The following is a 16,978-nucleotide window of genomic DNA, read 5'->3' on the forward strand; positions in this document are numbered from 1 at the left end:
CCAGAGGTGGGGGCCCCGAGTCACATGACTTGACTTGAGTCCGAGGACTCAAATTTGAGGATTGAGACTTGCTTGACTAACACAGATGAAAGACTCACTTGACTTTGACTTGGTATTCATGACTTGAGACTTGAATACGACTTGAGACAGATGACTTGAAAGGACTTTACTTTTTTTTAACTTAATATATATATTTTTCTAGATGTTGAGAAGTTACGTTTTGTTTTTAAAATATGCTGACACATATATCGCAGCAGGGGGGGACTTGGTGGCTGATATTCATGCTCACGCCACCACTTCCTCCTGCCCGCAGCTCTTGAAGGAATGGCAGTATGTACAGCGGCATCATGAGGGTTACCGAGAGCTTTTATTCTGTTCTATCTGCATGATACCTGTAAGTTAAGGTTTCAATAACTCATTCAGTATTGAAGGTGCTTTGCAACCACCGACACTCTGTCAGCTCCGGGCCGTTATGCACACACAGTCCCCACTGTGAGAGCTCCTCTTATTTGTACTAGGTTTTGATTCTGCCACAGTGCATAACAACTGTTCCTGCCTGCTGTCCCACAAGTTCACTATCTGTGAGTGTGTGTATGTGCACTTGCAGTGCGCATCCACACACCATGAGATAGTTTCCCCAGTGAATCCCAGTTAATGTATTTAGTTACATCCCACCACTGAGTGCAGTTTATGTTATATTATCTTTATGAGTTTGTGAGTATGATTTGACTTGTGACTTGCTTGACCTGACCAATGACTTGACGACTTGCTTGACTTATAGCAAGGACTCAGCATGACTTGCTTGAGACTTGCTGGTTATGACTTGAGACTTGCTTATGACTTGCACATGTGCGACTTACTCCCTCCTCTGCATTATACTACAAATTCAGAAGTGGAAGAAGTTTTCAGATCCTTTGCTAAATTCAAAGTACTAATATATAAATTAAGAAAACTCTATTACAAGTAAAATCAATCAATCAATCAATCAATCAATTTTATTTATAAAGCCCAATATCACAAATCACAATTNACAATGGAAATTTATAGAGTGATTTTTAATGATGTTACCTAAAGGAAGCATATATAGAGTAAATAAAAGTCCTGTGTACAATATCCTACTCACAGAGATAATACCAGCAAACTTACTTACCAAGTACAGATCAAAAGCAAAAGTACTTGTTCTAAGATATATTATTATTATCATATGTCACATTATTAGATTGTTAATGCTGATGAATCAGTGTTTAAACAGAATGTTACTGTAGTAGCTGCTTTAGGTAAAGCTAGTTTTAACTGCTTTGTATCAAGCTAGGTTAGGTACGTAGTCCAGTGGTTCCTAACATAGGTGTCCAGCCCCCACAAAGGGTAACAAGACAAATCGGAGGGATCATAGGATGATTGATGGGGAAGGAAAAAGAAAAAACTAATTTCTGTATTGTATCTTATGTGCTTATCATTTATTTTTGTTTAAAATCTTAACTAAAGAGGTGGAAGTACGTGTAGCTGTCAAATAAATGCAGTGAAGTTAAAACTATAATATTAATTAGCATTAAGTAGCATAATATGGGGAAAGAAAACCAAGTAAAGTACAAGTATCTGCAACTTTCCCATGGAGTAAATGTACTTTGTTATTAAATAGTTTAAAAAAAAATCTAAGATGGGGTTTAAAGCAGCCCATCACCCCATCTACACAAGAAAATGTGTTCTGTTGACTTACATCATGTGTCCTGTAACTCACATAAGTGACAGTGGAGATGTTTACCTTTAAGATAAGATAAGATAAGATAGAACCTTATTTATCCCGAGGGAAATTGCTGTGCAGCAGTTGCAATACAAAGTTGGAGCAGTGCAGATAAAAGGGAGCAATATACAAAAGATTAAAATAACACAGCAGTAGGTGTCAAATATAAAAACTAGATAACAGTAAGGTCCAATATATACAATCTATACAATATATACAATGCCAAAAACAGATTACCAGTATGGTTGATAGAGTGATGGACGGATGATTTAAGATATAAATCAATATATACATCATTTGGTGGAGTTTGATAAAATCAATAAAAATAGTCAGACAAAAATAGCTTTTAATTACCTACTGGAACTTTAAACAACAGTTAAAATGATTAAGAAGCATGAAAACATACTCTAGTTTAACATCATTACTGCATGTTTACTTTTTATTTTTTATTCTTATTTAATTCTAATCTCATATCCATTACTCTCTAAGTTAAGAGAGCAATGGCAAAGTGTAATTTATGTTTATGCCACTTGGTTGTCACTTCCTTTATTGTTTTTACACTTTGTACACTTCCTCTATGCAACGAAAATAATGTGTAACTTCTGTCGCCTCCCAGCGGATAATGCGTTATTACAACTAATAAGCCGGCGGCACTTCCATGTACACAGAGTAACACTCGCCAGTCGCCACACACCGTACACATACTTGCCTTTGTGGTAGGATCCACTTCTGAACCGTGTCTCGGCCGCTTCTCCGCCATGTTGCTTTCTCTTTCTACCTGCGCTCTACCTCTTGCTATGACACTCTCCGCTCTTCCTCCCCCTCCCTTCTTGTTGTGAGGAAGCATTTCCTGTGCGCCAGCGCGGGAATGTCACCGGTCTACACGCATACTAAAAATGATATATATTGAAAAATACCGCGAGATGTTAGAGGAGCTGATCGGCTTAATCAGCATTGTGTCATCTCCTCTAGTAGTGGCTTGGGTGAAACGGACATTTACGGACCTGTAGAAGTTACGCACTATAGCTTTAAGGTTATAAACAAGTACACTCGGTCAGATAAATAGTTTGAAGCTTTAATAACTGTCCAGTTCTCCAAGTAGAAAGAAATGTTCCTTCTGTGTTTACAGCTGGAGTTTATCCTGTAAAATCAAAACCTGTGCAGCAAAAACAACAAATAGAATCCAAAGCAGTATAATCCAAATGGTCAGTAAGGATATATTAAACCTTATTACATGTGACAATATATTTTAACTCTACTAACAGCAGAAATAATACTGGGTAAACCTATCTCTTATAAATCAGACATTATTCACAGTTAGCAAACAATCATTCTCACAACATTAAGATACACAGTATATTCAAACAACATTTGGCTCCTACAGGGAGTAAGAATCTGTTTATCTCATGAGAATCTCCTCTGTCCTTCAACCAGGCCGTCGCTGTCCCATTCGACAGACACAGACAGCGTGAATCAGGGCCCTCGCCCCAACTTGTTACCAAAGTTTGCCATCTCAGCAGAGAGCGAAGGAGACGAGACCTCAGGCCTCGGTGACCCGAGCAAGACCTCCTTCTCCACGGGAGAGCTCCCACAGGATGAGCCTGACGCTACTACTCCAGGGAGCACCCACAGTGGAGCCACGCTCTCTGGTACCAAACTGCAGTAACTAGAGTTGCATAGTATAAAGCTGCATGGGCTTGGTTTTCATTTCAAAAAATCATTATGTTGTCCCTGAAACAATGAAACTATAGTTTCTATGCTTATTCTGTAAGGACTAGTGTAGATGGCAACCTTAGGATGTTTTTTGTTGCATCTTTTTATATTCAGTCTACTTGTTTGATAGCCCACTAACCATTTTTTCAAGAAATTGAAAAACATTTTGGGAAATATGCTAATTCGTTTTCTTGTAGAAATAATGGAGTTATCTTTACTCTAAATACGAAACTTTTGTCCCTAAATATATGAATCCATCAAACTACAGTTCCCTCTTGGAAAGCTCCACATTTGTAAGTCAAGAAAGATTACCTGTAAGCCAAAAAGCAAATTAAAATTGTTCTTAATTCTATAAATAACATGCGTCCTAGTAGAAAAGCATCCACAACATCCCTAACTGTGCAAGTTACAAGCACTACGACTTCAGTGTTGTTTTTGTCCTACAGTATTGAACGTTTCATGTTTTGAATGTAATTACAAGATTCTGGAAATCATTTTTCATTCACCTATGCATTTGTAATTGATTTCCTGTTTTAAGTCATGATAGTTATTCAGAAGTATCCCTGCACTTTTATGTTCTGTGTTAGTTGTAATTATTTTGGCTTTGGTATTTTTCACAGTGTTTCCGACACTTTAACATTCCAGCATGAGTAACTTCACCCTGTAAAACAGCAATGTTTAATTTTCACACTTTGGTGTTCGTAGGCAAAAGACATAACATATTTCTTAGTGCACTTAAGAGGTGTTTGTGAGAACATTTTTAACTTTAGACAGATAGGCAAGCTGTTTTCCTTCCTGCTGACTGTATATTTGACAGACAGACATGAGACTGGTATGAACTGCCTTATCTATTTCTTGAGAAGGAAGCAAATATTTCCCAAAATGTCAAACAGTTTTTTTAAGAGCAGAGGAATTCTGTCTATAATTAATACATTTAAAAAGTAAAATTAAAAAGATCAGGGTGCTTCTGTAGCAGCAGCCACTGCAAAATAATTACATGTTGTCAGCATTTTACCGATACAGGTGTGTGCCTCTATTCATGCTCATCTTTTGTAATAATTAGGAAGTTTCTCAGAACATCTGGACCAGTTGACACCTCGAGGTGAAGGGGTTGAGAGCCCCGACAGTACCAGCCACACCTCCGCAGACCAGGGGGCTCAGACCAACTCTCTGCGTCCTGAGAGCGCTGCAGAGAAGACTGGAGCTGTAGCAAAAGTCCCAAAGTCTGTCTCAACTGGCGCCCTGTCCCTCATGATCCCTGGGGGTAAGTAAGAAACCTCACGTTGACATGCAGACAGATGTGCATACTCAGAAATATAAATTCAACCAGTTTGTAGAAAGTTGAAGTATGTCAGAGCAATAACGTGTCAAGAATTACAATAAGAGCAGCTGACTTTGTACAAATAATGTGAAAAAGATGAAAGTACGCTGTATAGATCTGTGCGAAATTGGCCCAGCGTGACACCTGCTGTGAGTTCCATTTTACTGAGTGGCTGCGGGCAAGTAGCCGAGTGCAAGCCGCTAACAAGGAAAATAAGCAGGCAGGGCAGGAGCGAGAGGTCTTCACTGCTGGGAGAGCGAAAATCCCATTAGCTACACCCACAGCGGGAGCAGCGTGAACCGGGCTCATGAGCTTTATAGACACACCTCACTACTGATTCAAGGGCCAGACAAAGTCTGATTGATTAAATAAATCATCTCTTATTTTTCCAGATGTCTTCGGGGTGTCTCCGCTGGCCAGCCCCCTGTCTCCTTACTCCCTCTCCTCAGACCCTTCCTCAAGAGACTCCTCTCCTAGCCGAGACTCATCTCTCTGTACTACCAACCCACGACAGCCTGTCGTCATCCACAGCTCAGGGAAGAAGTTCGGCTTCACACTGAGGGCAATCAGGGTGTACTCTTGTGATGGTGACATCTACACTGTCTACCATATGGTCTGGGTAAGCACTACACCAACCTGTAGGAGACAATGTCAGTAAACTGTAAAGATGATTTCACTCTTAACCTGTTTGGTGTCATTCAGACAAACATTTTTGGGCCAGTGTTAAAACTGTTCCAAAGGGCTGTAAAGAAAAATAGATGATAACAATGTCTGTCTCTTGTGTGTGTGTTAATCAGAATGTAGAAGATGGTGGGCCAGCACATAAAGCAGGACTCAAAGCTGGAGACCTCATTACTCATGTGAACGGGGAACCAGTTCACGGTCTTGTCCACACTGAAGTGGTGGAGCTCCTGCTCAAGGTAAATGAGAATGTTTGTTTGGCTTTAAACTGCAGGTATTCAGATTGTAGTGATTTTGTTTTCAAAAAAACTACACCTCAGATTAATAACAATACTCTTCATGGTGTTCAGTAAATGTAATTTCGTAAGTTAGTATAGGTTCATTGAATTGCCCAGTTTAAATCAACTTTAGGACCAACACTGATTAAGCTGGAAAGAGCATGATCTACACAGGACTGCAATCACAAAATAAGAAACAAAACCTCTAAATTAAACTGTTGTGCGGCCTGACTTAGGTTTTTATCTTTTAACAAAGAATGTTAACTACATTAATGCAGGAATAAACAAAACAAACAAAACACATTTTGGATAAAAAAAAGTGATCAAAATTTTCCTTCTTCCTTTTCAGAGTGGCAGCAAAGTGGCCATCTCAACAACGCCTTTTGAAAATACTTCCATAAAAACTGGTCCAGCCAGGAGGAACAGCTACAGGAGCAAGATGGTGAGATGTGCCAAAAAGCCCAAGAAGGAGAAGACACCAGAAAGGTACGCATATTTTACAGAAAGTTTAATCACTAGATGGAAAGGAATTATTTTCTCTTCCACAATGTCTTTTTTCAAAATGTATCCACAAGGTGTGAATTTAATATTAAATGCCATAAATATGAGAATTCCTGTGCTCACACTTATTTATGACAGCCCTGGGGAGAAACTTTGAAGAAGCTTTGTGTGAAATGCAGTTATGCATTATTGGTGTATCTAAAAGGGACACACAGTGTCACTGATGTGTAACCGACCACTGTGCTGCAGAAAAGAGGTGTGTGAATGATCTGATTTCAAGCGTGAAGATGTGACAATGTTTCCTGTTGGCCTGTAGGGGGCAGATTGACAACACTGAGTAAGAGTTTGAATATGTGAAGGGTTTCTTTGCATCTAAAATCATTAAAGGAGACTGTGGAAGTGTGCAAGATGATGTTAGAAAAGCAAATTTTGTAATTGTAATTGTGCAAAAATGGCACCTAATAATTTCTTGAGCTTATGAATGTAAGTGAAAACCAAAAAGTAAATGTTTATGTTGAGTCAGAACGCAACTTTAAGCTTTTTAGAGTTTTGCATGTTTTTGTTTTATTCCTGCAACTACATTTTTAAGTAAAGTTTAGCAGTCTGCTATAAGCAACAACATAAATAATGTGTTGAAAGAAAAAATAATGTGAAGAATCTGATATCTGTAGAAAAAAAGCCACTAGCAACAGTGGATTTTACATGAACACATTTATAGTTCCTGCCAGAGGTGTGGACCTGAGTCACATGATTTGGACTGGAGTCAGACTCGAGTCACAAATTTGATGACTTAGACTTAGACCAAGCAGCTCCCATTTAAAAGGATGTTAATTGATATTGACGTTTTGAGCCCACTGCTCTTCTTCAGACTTCTAAACAGGAGCTGCTTGGTGTGAGGACTTATTTATTTTCTACTTTGCGATACGTTTTTTTTTTTTGTTTGTTTTTTGTTTTTGTTTTTTTTAATCCAGCGCCCATTCCATTGGACGTTGGCATGTGGGTGTCTTTGGTACTGTTTTAGACTCATTTTGACAAAATCAAAAAAGACTTGCCACTTGACTTGGACTTAAACACTAATGGCCCGTGACTTCACTTGGGCTTAAACCCCAGAGATTAAAAACAATGTTATTTAAAAAGTGTGCCACCAATCAATTAATTCCCCTTAATTTCCTTAATCAACCAATGTTAACACTGTTCATTCCCAGCAAGGCGAATTCTCTAGATCCACTTTATTTCAATTTATTTGTTCCAGGAGAGAAACAGGAAGAACTAACATGACATTACTAAGCACCATGTGGAAAAAAATGACACCAAAGATAATTTTGTTCACATACAAACACGTACTATATCAACAAAAAACAAATTGCCATATGCAAAACATGCGGGTTGAAAATAGCAGAAGGAGAGACAATAAATAAATAAACTTGTTTTAACTAATAAAAACAAATTTTAAAAAGCCTCCATGATTATTGTAAATGTGATATATTATTACTTTGTTGTTAAAATGGCATAACATTACATTGTGATTTGTTTAGGACTCAAAACTCAAAGTTTAGGACTTGGGACTTGTCAGTTTTGACTTGTGACTTGAGTGCCAATACTTGAGACTTACTTATGACTTGCAAAACAATGACTTGATCCCATCTCAGGTTCCTGCCTCTCTAGTTTGAATAATTGAAAGTAATTTTATATAAAACAACAGTACAATTGAATGTACTTTATTAGTCATTGTCATCATCTGTGTGTGGCTGTATTGATCTATAACGGCTTTTAAAAGTCGGCAGATGAGTCAGGACTGATTTCTTTTTTCTTTGTCTCATTTTGCTTTTTTCCAGGCGACGCTCCCTTTTCAGGCGTTTTGCCATGCAGCCCTCTCCTCTCCTGCACACGAGCCGCAGTTTCTCCTCCCTCAACCACTCTCTGTCATCTGGTGAGAGTCTCCCTGGCTCCCCCACCCACAGTCTCTCCCCTCGTTCCCCCACTGCTGCCTTCCGCCCCACACCAGACTTCACCCAGTCAGGTGGAGATTTTAATTTAGAAATAGTGCTGTTTATTTTCATTTCATGCAGTGTATTATATATTACTGATTTCCATTGTTTTGTCCTTTTATTTTCCAGGTGGCAACTCCTCCCAGAGTAGCTCTCCCAGCTCCAGCGCTCCAAACTCCCCCGCAGGCTCCGGCCACATTCGTCCTAGTACCCTCCACGGCCTCGGCCCCAAACTACCAGGTCAAAGGCTGCGTCAGGGGCGCCGCAAGTCTGCCGGCAGCATTCCCCTCTCTCCTTTGGCTCGTACACCTTCACCTACACCCCAGCCAACATCACCTCAGCGCTCACCCTCTCCCCTTCTCAGTGGGCATCCTGTTGCCATTTCCAAGACAACCCAAGCCTTCCCCGCCAAGATACATTCTCCACCCACAATTGTACGGCATATTGTGCGCCCGAAAAGTGCTGAGCCACCTCGCTCACCCCTCCTAAAACGTGTCCAGTCTGAGGAGAAGCTGTCCCCCTCTTACACTGGAGATAAGAAGCACCTGTGTCCCAGGAAACACAGCCTGGAGGTGACCCAAGAGGAGGTGCAGGATGAGGAGCTGAAGCCTGGGGAGCGGGATTACACCATCTTGCAGAGTGTGGAAGAAACAGCCTGTGAGCCGCTGGCAATCACCCGTGTTCGACCTGTTGAGCAGGGCTGCTTAAAGAGGCCTGTCAGTCGCAAGATGAGCCGGCAGGAGTCCGTTGAGGAGCTTGACAAGGAAAAGCTGAAGTCCAAGATGGTTGCAAAAAGACAGGACTGGTCAGAGAGGAGGGAGTCTCTACAGAAGCAAGACGCCCTGCGTGAATGTGACTCATCCCCTTTGTGTGGGGATGACAGGGATGAAAGTTTTCTGGTTCGAGGCCAAAATAAAACCCAGAACAGCCCAGACTCTGGCCCGCTGGAGGCCAAAGCTGTTAGCACAACCCTTAAAGACGTGCTGTATAAGAAACTCACCACACGTGTCTCTGAGGGCCTCGCTGAAACACCTGGTGGCTGCAGTGAAAGTGATGGAGGACTCAGATCAGCTCTCTGCTCTATTCACCCTGAGTGGCAGCACTCCAGACAGGGTAAAGATAACGTGAAGCCAGACAGATTGGACTTCAAAGCTCCCAACATCGAGTTCACCAGGAAGAGGCTGTCGTTTGAAGAACGAGAAGACTGCATGTGTCGGTTGTCCACCGGCATCCACGAGAACCTCCACTTTGGCTCCACTAGGTCCAAAAGCCTCCAGCTGGACACGGCCATGTCTCATGACCACATGAAGGCAGGACTGGGAAGTGTCCACTCCAGCCCCGAGGGACTGTCCCCCAAGCTTTTCTCTGGCAGAGGAGAGAGCGCTGTGGAAAAACTCCAGCTCATTTCCTCCGCAGAGTCCCCACTTAGAAAGACGTCATCTGAATATAAACTTGAAGGACGCCACGTCTCCTCTCTCAAACCTCTGGAGGGCACTCTGGATATTGGTCTGCTCTCAGGACCCAGAGTCTCCAAAACAGAAACCTGTTTATCCAAGATGGCAGAGAACACAAGCGACACTGTTTCTCTGAGTACTCCAATTTGGCTCCAGACCCCTGCTGAGAGACAAATAACCATCCCCCAACTGAAAACTGCAGACAAGCTGAAGAGCCCCCTGACCTGTTCCCTGAGCCCAGAAGCTGTTTCCTCATTAAATAACATGGTTGCATCTAAAGATCAGTTAAATCATACAGCCACAGAGGTGAAAATCAGTTCAAGTGGTGAGAGAACACAGGACAGATATAGTGAATCATTAAAGGCTCAAAGCAGCAAAGTGGAGGTCTCGAGCTTTACTGTTAAACCAGAGAGCAGGACGGGGATGAAGTCCAGTTCATCACTGGCTCATGAACACAGAGGCCCTCGACACAGCTCCCACTTCTCCTCCTGTGGAAAAACACCCTCCATACGGGAAGTCAGCAATGAAGATCAGGAGGATGAAGTGGAGCAGCAGGAAGTCACGCCACACACTACATCACAAAGTACCGACAGCTCCAGGACAGTAGTCTCTTTGACTTCAGCAAAGCTGGAGGTAGACATAAAAGCTGTGGAGAGTCTGCCTGCAGCTGCCAGCGGGCCATTACCTGTGTCGCTGAAGCAGAGTGTAAACTGTGGTTTGGATACAGGTCAGCGTCAGAGTTGTGAGAAAAAAGCAGCTCCTGCACAGAACTCAAACATGACCTCTGCTACTGAGGTGAATGTACAGAACAACTCTGCATCTGTACGCCTTCCAGAGAATGTGCTTTCAAAACAGCAGAACATCTGCTCTTCAAATACAGAAGCAGAGGTTTCTGTCACAACATCAGCATCTGGTCTTATGCACAAAGAGAAAACCTGCAGTTTAAAATCAGAGGGTCAGGACTGCTCACAAAGATCTGTCAGTAAGGACAACGAACAATCTAACAGATCAGTTGTAAAATCGGTGGCTGATACAGGCAGCTCAGGCTCCAAGAAGGACGCAAACATGTGTGTTGCAGTTGCAAAAGTGGAGCAGAAGAGAGGCGTTTCTCCAGTAAACATGGTCACCTCTTTAAATAATGTTACACTGGGCTTAAATAAAAAAGATAACACTGTTGGTGCAATAGAGAGTAGTAGCATGTTGCCGCAGAAGAAAGAGGATCTCATTTCACCAAAGACAAAGAATAAAGATTCAGAGCAGCTATTAAAAAACTCTCCAGCTGAAAAAGCACAATGCAGATCACCTGATTCAGTATACTGCACCTCTAAAAAAGAAGAAAGTGTTCTCTCTGTGACAGAAAATGCTGCAAAACAGAAATGTTCAGCTTCAGCAGCTGCAAATGAAAGTGTTTCAGTTCCCAAAAGTAAGTCAAGGCCTGACCCGCAGCCTGTACCACACACTGCTGTGAAGACAGAGACAAAAACATCTCCCAGTCCAGCTCCTTCTGTCTCAGCAGTCAAAGGCAGTCCAAATTCAAAACAGAGAGATCTGTCTAAAGAATCTGCGCTCTCAACTTCAAACATTCAAGTAACCCGCGACTCTAAACCGTCATCTAAGCAGGAGGAATCACTGCAGCTGACGCATTCTCCAACTGTTGCTGAAGTGAAGCAAAGAGAAACCCAGCCTAAAAGTTCCGTAGCAACTTCAACTCATATAATGAAAGAAAACACTGACGCAAAGCCAAAATCTCTCCCTCCTAAAACTGTCACTTCAGCGCCAATCCTAAAAATCTCAGTAGCTCCAGCCCCAGCTATTAAACCTGATGCCAAACATAAAGACTCCTCGCCCAAAAACCAAGCCCAAGTCATTAAAAGTCAGCACGGCTCTAAACCAAAAGACGTTGCTTCACCTCTTACTCCACCTCAGCATCAGCCGCCATCAGACGCTCCCTCCCATCCCGATCCGCCACCGGTGCTGCCGAAACCTGCGGTGAAAAAAGAAGCTCTGAGCAGTGGAGCCGTCTCAGGCAGGACCTCCAGCTGTGCACTCCAGGAGAGTGTGGTCAAGGTATCCAAGGAAGGCCCCAAGTCTGAAGCTGTCAAACCGGACAGTCACAAGGGCCCCGATACCAGAACCACCACCCCTGACAAACAGCTGTCCTCTAGCAAGAAGGAGCAGGCTGACAGGAAGAAAAAAGAAACTGTTCAAGAGGTCACGTCTGCACAGAAAAACACTAAAAGAGACGCGTCCAGAGCTGCTGCCCCCGACAGAGACGCTGGCAGAAAACAGCAGAAGGAGTCGCCACGTAGCTCTAGTAACAAAAAGTAGAGGGAAAAGAAAATAGGGGCCGACTTTACGCTTCAGAGAATCTAGATGTTAGAAAATGGTTTGTGCAAACATTATCATGCCTTTTTTTTTTGTTTTGTTTGAGGACCGGGCAAGCTGTTACATGCTGATAGAGAGGTAGGGGTATGTGCGTGTGCGTGTGTGTGTGGGTGTGTGTGTGTGTGTTTAATAAGATGACATGACAACATATGTAGATGTCTCAAGGTCTGAACGTAGGCAGTCATTTGCTGACAATTTCTGGTGTTTTTACTTTGACGTCAAGTTGAATGTTTGGGCATTTTGTTTCTGCTTTGTGCAATCAGTATGTCAGGGGCTAACAGGGAGGAGCCTTACAAAGGTTTGTGATGTACTGTAGAGTCAGTGCCATAAATGATTTTTGAATTGCACTCTGAACTTCTAGACTCGGAGGACCTGAAGTCTTTTAATGCAGTAGACCACACAGCAGTCGTATCACGATTGTTTCTGTTCCGTATAATCCAATTCTTTTTATGTTGGGTTTTTGTGCAGTGGTACACAGAGGGAATGCACTATGTCCTGTGCTTTTCACCTAAAACTTAAATAAACAAATACAGAATCATCTCACGGTTCTAGAAATTATAAATTAGTGAAGGGGCCTTAGAATTAAGGGAAAAAACAACTTGCTGTTCTTAGCAAGCTGTGGTGTTTATTCACATTCCTCTGACATCTGTACATATATTTTTGATTTTTATGCAATATGGTGTAAATATGATAACACTGTAAAACTGGGATTCATGGGCTCACATGATTGTCGTTTGTATTATATGTATAGATTTCATTTGTATGCTCAATATTAAGAGTATCCGCTTGATAACTCTGTGGTCTGAAGTAAGCTACCGTGATGTATCTCATCAAAGGCATCCTCTTCTTTCAACATGTTTTCACATGTTCCAAAATAAACTTGACGAGAGAGAGAGAGGAAGGCATACAGGGGGTATTTGGGCTATTTCTAAAAAATGTAGCATTATACAGCAAAACTGTGAGGGTTGCCAGCATTTCCCAAGAATGTCTTTATTGTCGATGGTGTGTTTGCTGGCTGACTGTGGTTTAAAGAGAGATGACTGTGTAAAATATGAAATACTGTGTTTGATTAATGAGATGAGTCTGATATTCTGTTTGCCAGTAATTACTGCAGTAGGTGTCGGAAGGCTTTGGGTATCATCTCTGGTTGTGTCCACGTCTGTGCAGCGTGATATTAAAGGGAAACACTGGTATTTTTCAACCTGGCCCCTATTTTCCAGTGTTTTTGTGTCTATGTGGTTAATAAGGATGACTTTTTTTAATTGCTCCAGTATTGAGACAAAAAAGGCTGCAGTTTAATCTCACGCAGGAAATTGTGCACTGGCAGTTGACGTCCTCTAAACTCTTCGAAGAGTCTTACAACATGGGAAGGACCCTACAGGGAAATAAAACGCCTTTTCTTACCTTTTGGCAGTTTGTTATCGTGATCCAGTCTTACTGAATTACAAGTCTCCTTCTGAAAGGTGACTTGTTGCAGGAAAAACAATGTTGAAAACATTAGTGAGAGTTTGAGAGGGGACTGCCTGGAAGAGTTGGCTGTATTGGAGTACAGAAAGCATGGCTTAGTGTTAGCTAAAACATTTTAGGTGTCATGGCTGAATATTAAGCTGATTTCGACAAAGTGAAAAAGGCCACAGAAGGAGATTTCCCCTTTAGCGAGACTTGTTTACAAACAGACTGGTACCACAGAAGGTAAGGAAAACACTTAATGTTTCGAAAGGGATTCTCTCTATAATGTTATCAGACACTTCTAACAACAGTGTGAGCCTGTCAGTGGCATAAACAAACACTTTTAGTGGATGTACATTTACGGTGCACAATTGCCCTTTGGAATTGAATTGCAGCCTGTTTTACTGCTGTGGTTGCAGTCCTCTCACTCTATACTGGACCATTTTCAAAAATTGTTGTTCCCATTAGTCACTTAGACAGTAGAAAAATTGGGTCCAGGTTCAAAAATAGAGAGAACAGTGTTTCCCTTTAAGATCACGTGAGTGAGATAAGGTTCCAAGTACAGAGAGAGCTTCAGCGTCAGGGTTTTTTTTAAAAAAGGATTTCGATGTCAGGTTTCGGTCTCAGTGTCGTTCAAGTCCTGTGTGAGTGTTTCGATGTTTCAAAGGACTCTTCATAATGAGCAGCAGCTGGCTTAAAGCTTCACTGGGTAAACATTTTTATATGAGAAACCCTGATTATTTACATAGTTCATGTCAACAACATACATTTGATGTTAAATACTTGGTACTTAAAATATAAGCTGTCATATATCCGCATTCACTTTCTGCAATTTACTCACTCACACACACAAACACGTGTTTCTATACTGTAGATGCCTTTAAATTGCAAACCCTAAATGAGAACCAGAGAGTAGCCTAGGACACTAAGTATGTAATGCAGTATTTGCTCTGTTGTGCTGGCTATGTAAAAACAATAATCTTGTCTATTACATACACTCTTATGTTGACGAGTCAAAGGTGACAGAATATAGTTTATCTAAACGGCATACTGTATCTAAGAATGAAACTGAAACACATGAGATTGATTGCAGAGATTATAATGTTAAAAAGAATCTGATGTTTATTTGCATTAGATATCGTTAATGTATTGCTAATGTGAGAGAAAAAAAATGCACCTTAATGTCGCCAATATTCACTTCAAAGGCTGAGAAAAGTGAAATTGGAGCTGAAAATGGCTGATTGATTCCCCCTCTCGTTCTGACTCAAGATTTAAAAAAAGAATCACTGATTTTATTTCAACAAATTGTATTTTCTCCCACCCCATACTTTGTTTTCTTGTGACAACTGACATTTAAATCCTCAAAGCACATTCAATGTTTGTTTACAAAGCATCATGGATGTATATTTTGTATATTGTTGATTTGCCAAATCTATGTTCTGTGTCAGAGATAATGTTGTTTATAGTAGTGTGAGACTTTGCTCCCCTTTGCCACCAGGGTGTTTAATAAGAACATTTGTTTGTGCTGTAATCAATGTCTTTTCATATGTCAGGTTCTTCTTTCTCTGCTTGTCTTTTCAGTTTCCTGTTGTTTTTTTTCTTCCTCTGTGCAAAACTAGTATTAGATGAACTTGCTTACGATGGTTTGTCTTTTAGAATATGTGCAATAAAAGTGTTTTGAGTTTTGTATTTTGCCCAAGGAAAGCTCTATGGATGTCATAAATGTTGTATATTAAAACAGATATTTATACTTCTAATGTTGCGTAATACTGAAAATAAAATGGAATTATAAATTAACCTTTTCATTCCTCTTTTGATACATGGCACTGTCCGCAAAGATTAACCTAAGTCCTAAATTCTGTCAAATGAAATTGGCGTATACCACGGAAAGATCAATGATAACTCTATTTTAGGAGGCTGTAATTTCTGAATAAAAACATAACTATTTTCCTGAAAATAACGATATAATTTCATACTAATCATTTGCAAAATTAGGTGTTCAAGTGGTCCACTTCCAGTTAATTGCATCAATAGAGTCTCATAGTCGGTGTACAGCAGGTCAGCCAGAAATGCAAAAATGGAATATTTGTACACTAGTAAGTGAACAATTGAGCATATGAAGAGAGGAAAGGTTTTGATAAAACTGAAAAAATAATTAAAGGTACTTATTTAATTATATTAAATGTATTTATTTGAGTTTAAATGAGGCAGTTCTGTCATATAAATTCTTATTGGCCTCTAATATGAATCAGTTTATTTGTCATAAAATAAATCATAAAAGTTAAGGTGAAACGTACTCCCATCAGTTTGTGCATTAAAAAAAGACTAACAATAAATATATGTTTATGATTCTGCAGTGTGAGGCAGTGCCCTCATTTAGGATCTTTGTGGCCTGATAGAAGCTCTTCCTGTGTCTCTCAGTGCTGGCCTTGTGTAACTGGTATCTTCTTCCCAATGTTAATGGGAAGAAAAGGTTATTAGTTAGTTATCTGGGTGATTGTGATCCTTAATGATTCGCCTGGCCATAATTTTGCAATGCCTGGTGTAAAAATCCCGTACGCAGGGTAGAACAAACCACTCTCTGCAGAGCCTTGCGGTCCTGTTCAGTACTGTTGCCATACCAGGCTGTGATGTTCCTTCTGAATACAGTTCTCTTTTGGAAACTTCCCAGGAAATTAGATACCTGTAAGATTGAGTCTGACCCAAAGGTCTTCTGTTGGAGTCTAAGCCTGTCTTAGATTCCTAGAAGGTCCAGAGGGCCAATAGAGTTATTACAGTAGATGGCATACATATCTTAAATTTATGTTGGTGCAGTGTAAGACCAACAGGGGGCAGTATCCTTCCATGTGTGTGTGCTGTGGGGGGGTTTCTACTACTCTGTTACGCAACAACTATTCAGTAGAGGACAAATGTGCTGCGGTGTAGTGTACGGAAATCCTCTGAAGATGAGACAGACGCATATTTATACTGTGTTTTATAAAGAGCATTATTTACTTCCTCAACAGGACAATAATCAGCATTACTGTGAAGTATTTCAGAGTAAAATTCTAAATATTCTGACATGATGTTATCCATGTGTAGTATTTGTATTCCTGTGATAATGCAATCATGATGACATTACAAGCACTGTCTGTTAAAACAAGCATAATTTTTGTTTAATCAAATGAGTCTATACTGAGCACAACAGGCCCTTCTTCCTCTCTATTGATGTTCAGGTCTTTTCATATGTGATTACAGTGTTGATACAGATGGATCAGTGCCCATGCGGACTGATTACTAAGCAAAAATATTTAATAGAGGAAAGAATGGGGGGAAAATCCTCGTGGGGTTTGGGAATGGGGTTGGCATAGGTCGGTGTTGCAGCAGTGAGAAGCTCCTACAGGGCATGGAAGAACAGTGTGGTAACTAATTTAGGAATTAGGAATTTCCTCCCTGCAAGGAAACCTTCGTCTCATGTTACATCGCAG

At 40.8% G+C, this 16,978-nt stretch overlaps 1 protein-coding gene across 10 annotated transcripts in view; it reads left to right on the forward strand.

Annotated features, from left to right (window-relative positions):
• mast4 (microtubule associated serine/threonine kinase family member 4) overlaps positions 1-14,670 on the forward strand; it is a 131,151-nt gene extending 116,481 nt beyond the window's left edge. For 9 of the 10 annotated variants that reach the window (XM_050053696.1, XM_050053697.1, XM_050053698.1 and 6 more), the window contains 7 exons: positions 3,176-3,390; positions 4,518-4,718; positions 5,168-5,394; positions 5,573-5,695; positions 6,084-6,220; positions 8,071-8,255; positions 8,353-14,670. In XM_050053696.1, the coding sequence (XP_049909653.1) occupies positions 3,176-3,390; positions 4,518-4,718; positions 5,168-5,394; positions 5,573-5,695; positions 6,084-6,220; positions 8,071-8,255; positions 8,353-12,005 (4,741 nt within the window). In that variant the 3' untranslated portion in view covers positions 12,006-14,670. The remainder of the gene's footprint in view (positions 1-3,175; positions 3,391-4,517; positions 4,719-5,167; positions 5,395-5,572; positions 5,696-6,083; positions 6,221-8,070; positions 8,256-8,352) is intronic. The other variant, XM_050053700.1, reaches the window with a different exon arrangement.
• Positions 14,671-16,978: the final 2,308 nt, after the last annotated feature.

The sequence above is a fragment of the Epinephelus moara genome, chromosome 9, assembly GCF_006386435.1.
Source record: "Epinephelus moara isolate mb chromosome 9, YSFRI_EMoa_1.0, whole genome shotgun sequence".
Classification (NCBI taxonomy): Eukaryota; Metazoa; Chordata; class Actinopteri; order Perciformes; family Serranidae; genus Epinephelus; species Epinephelus moara.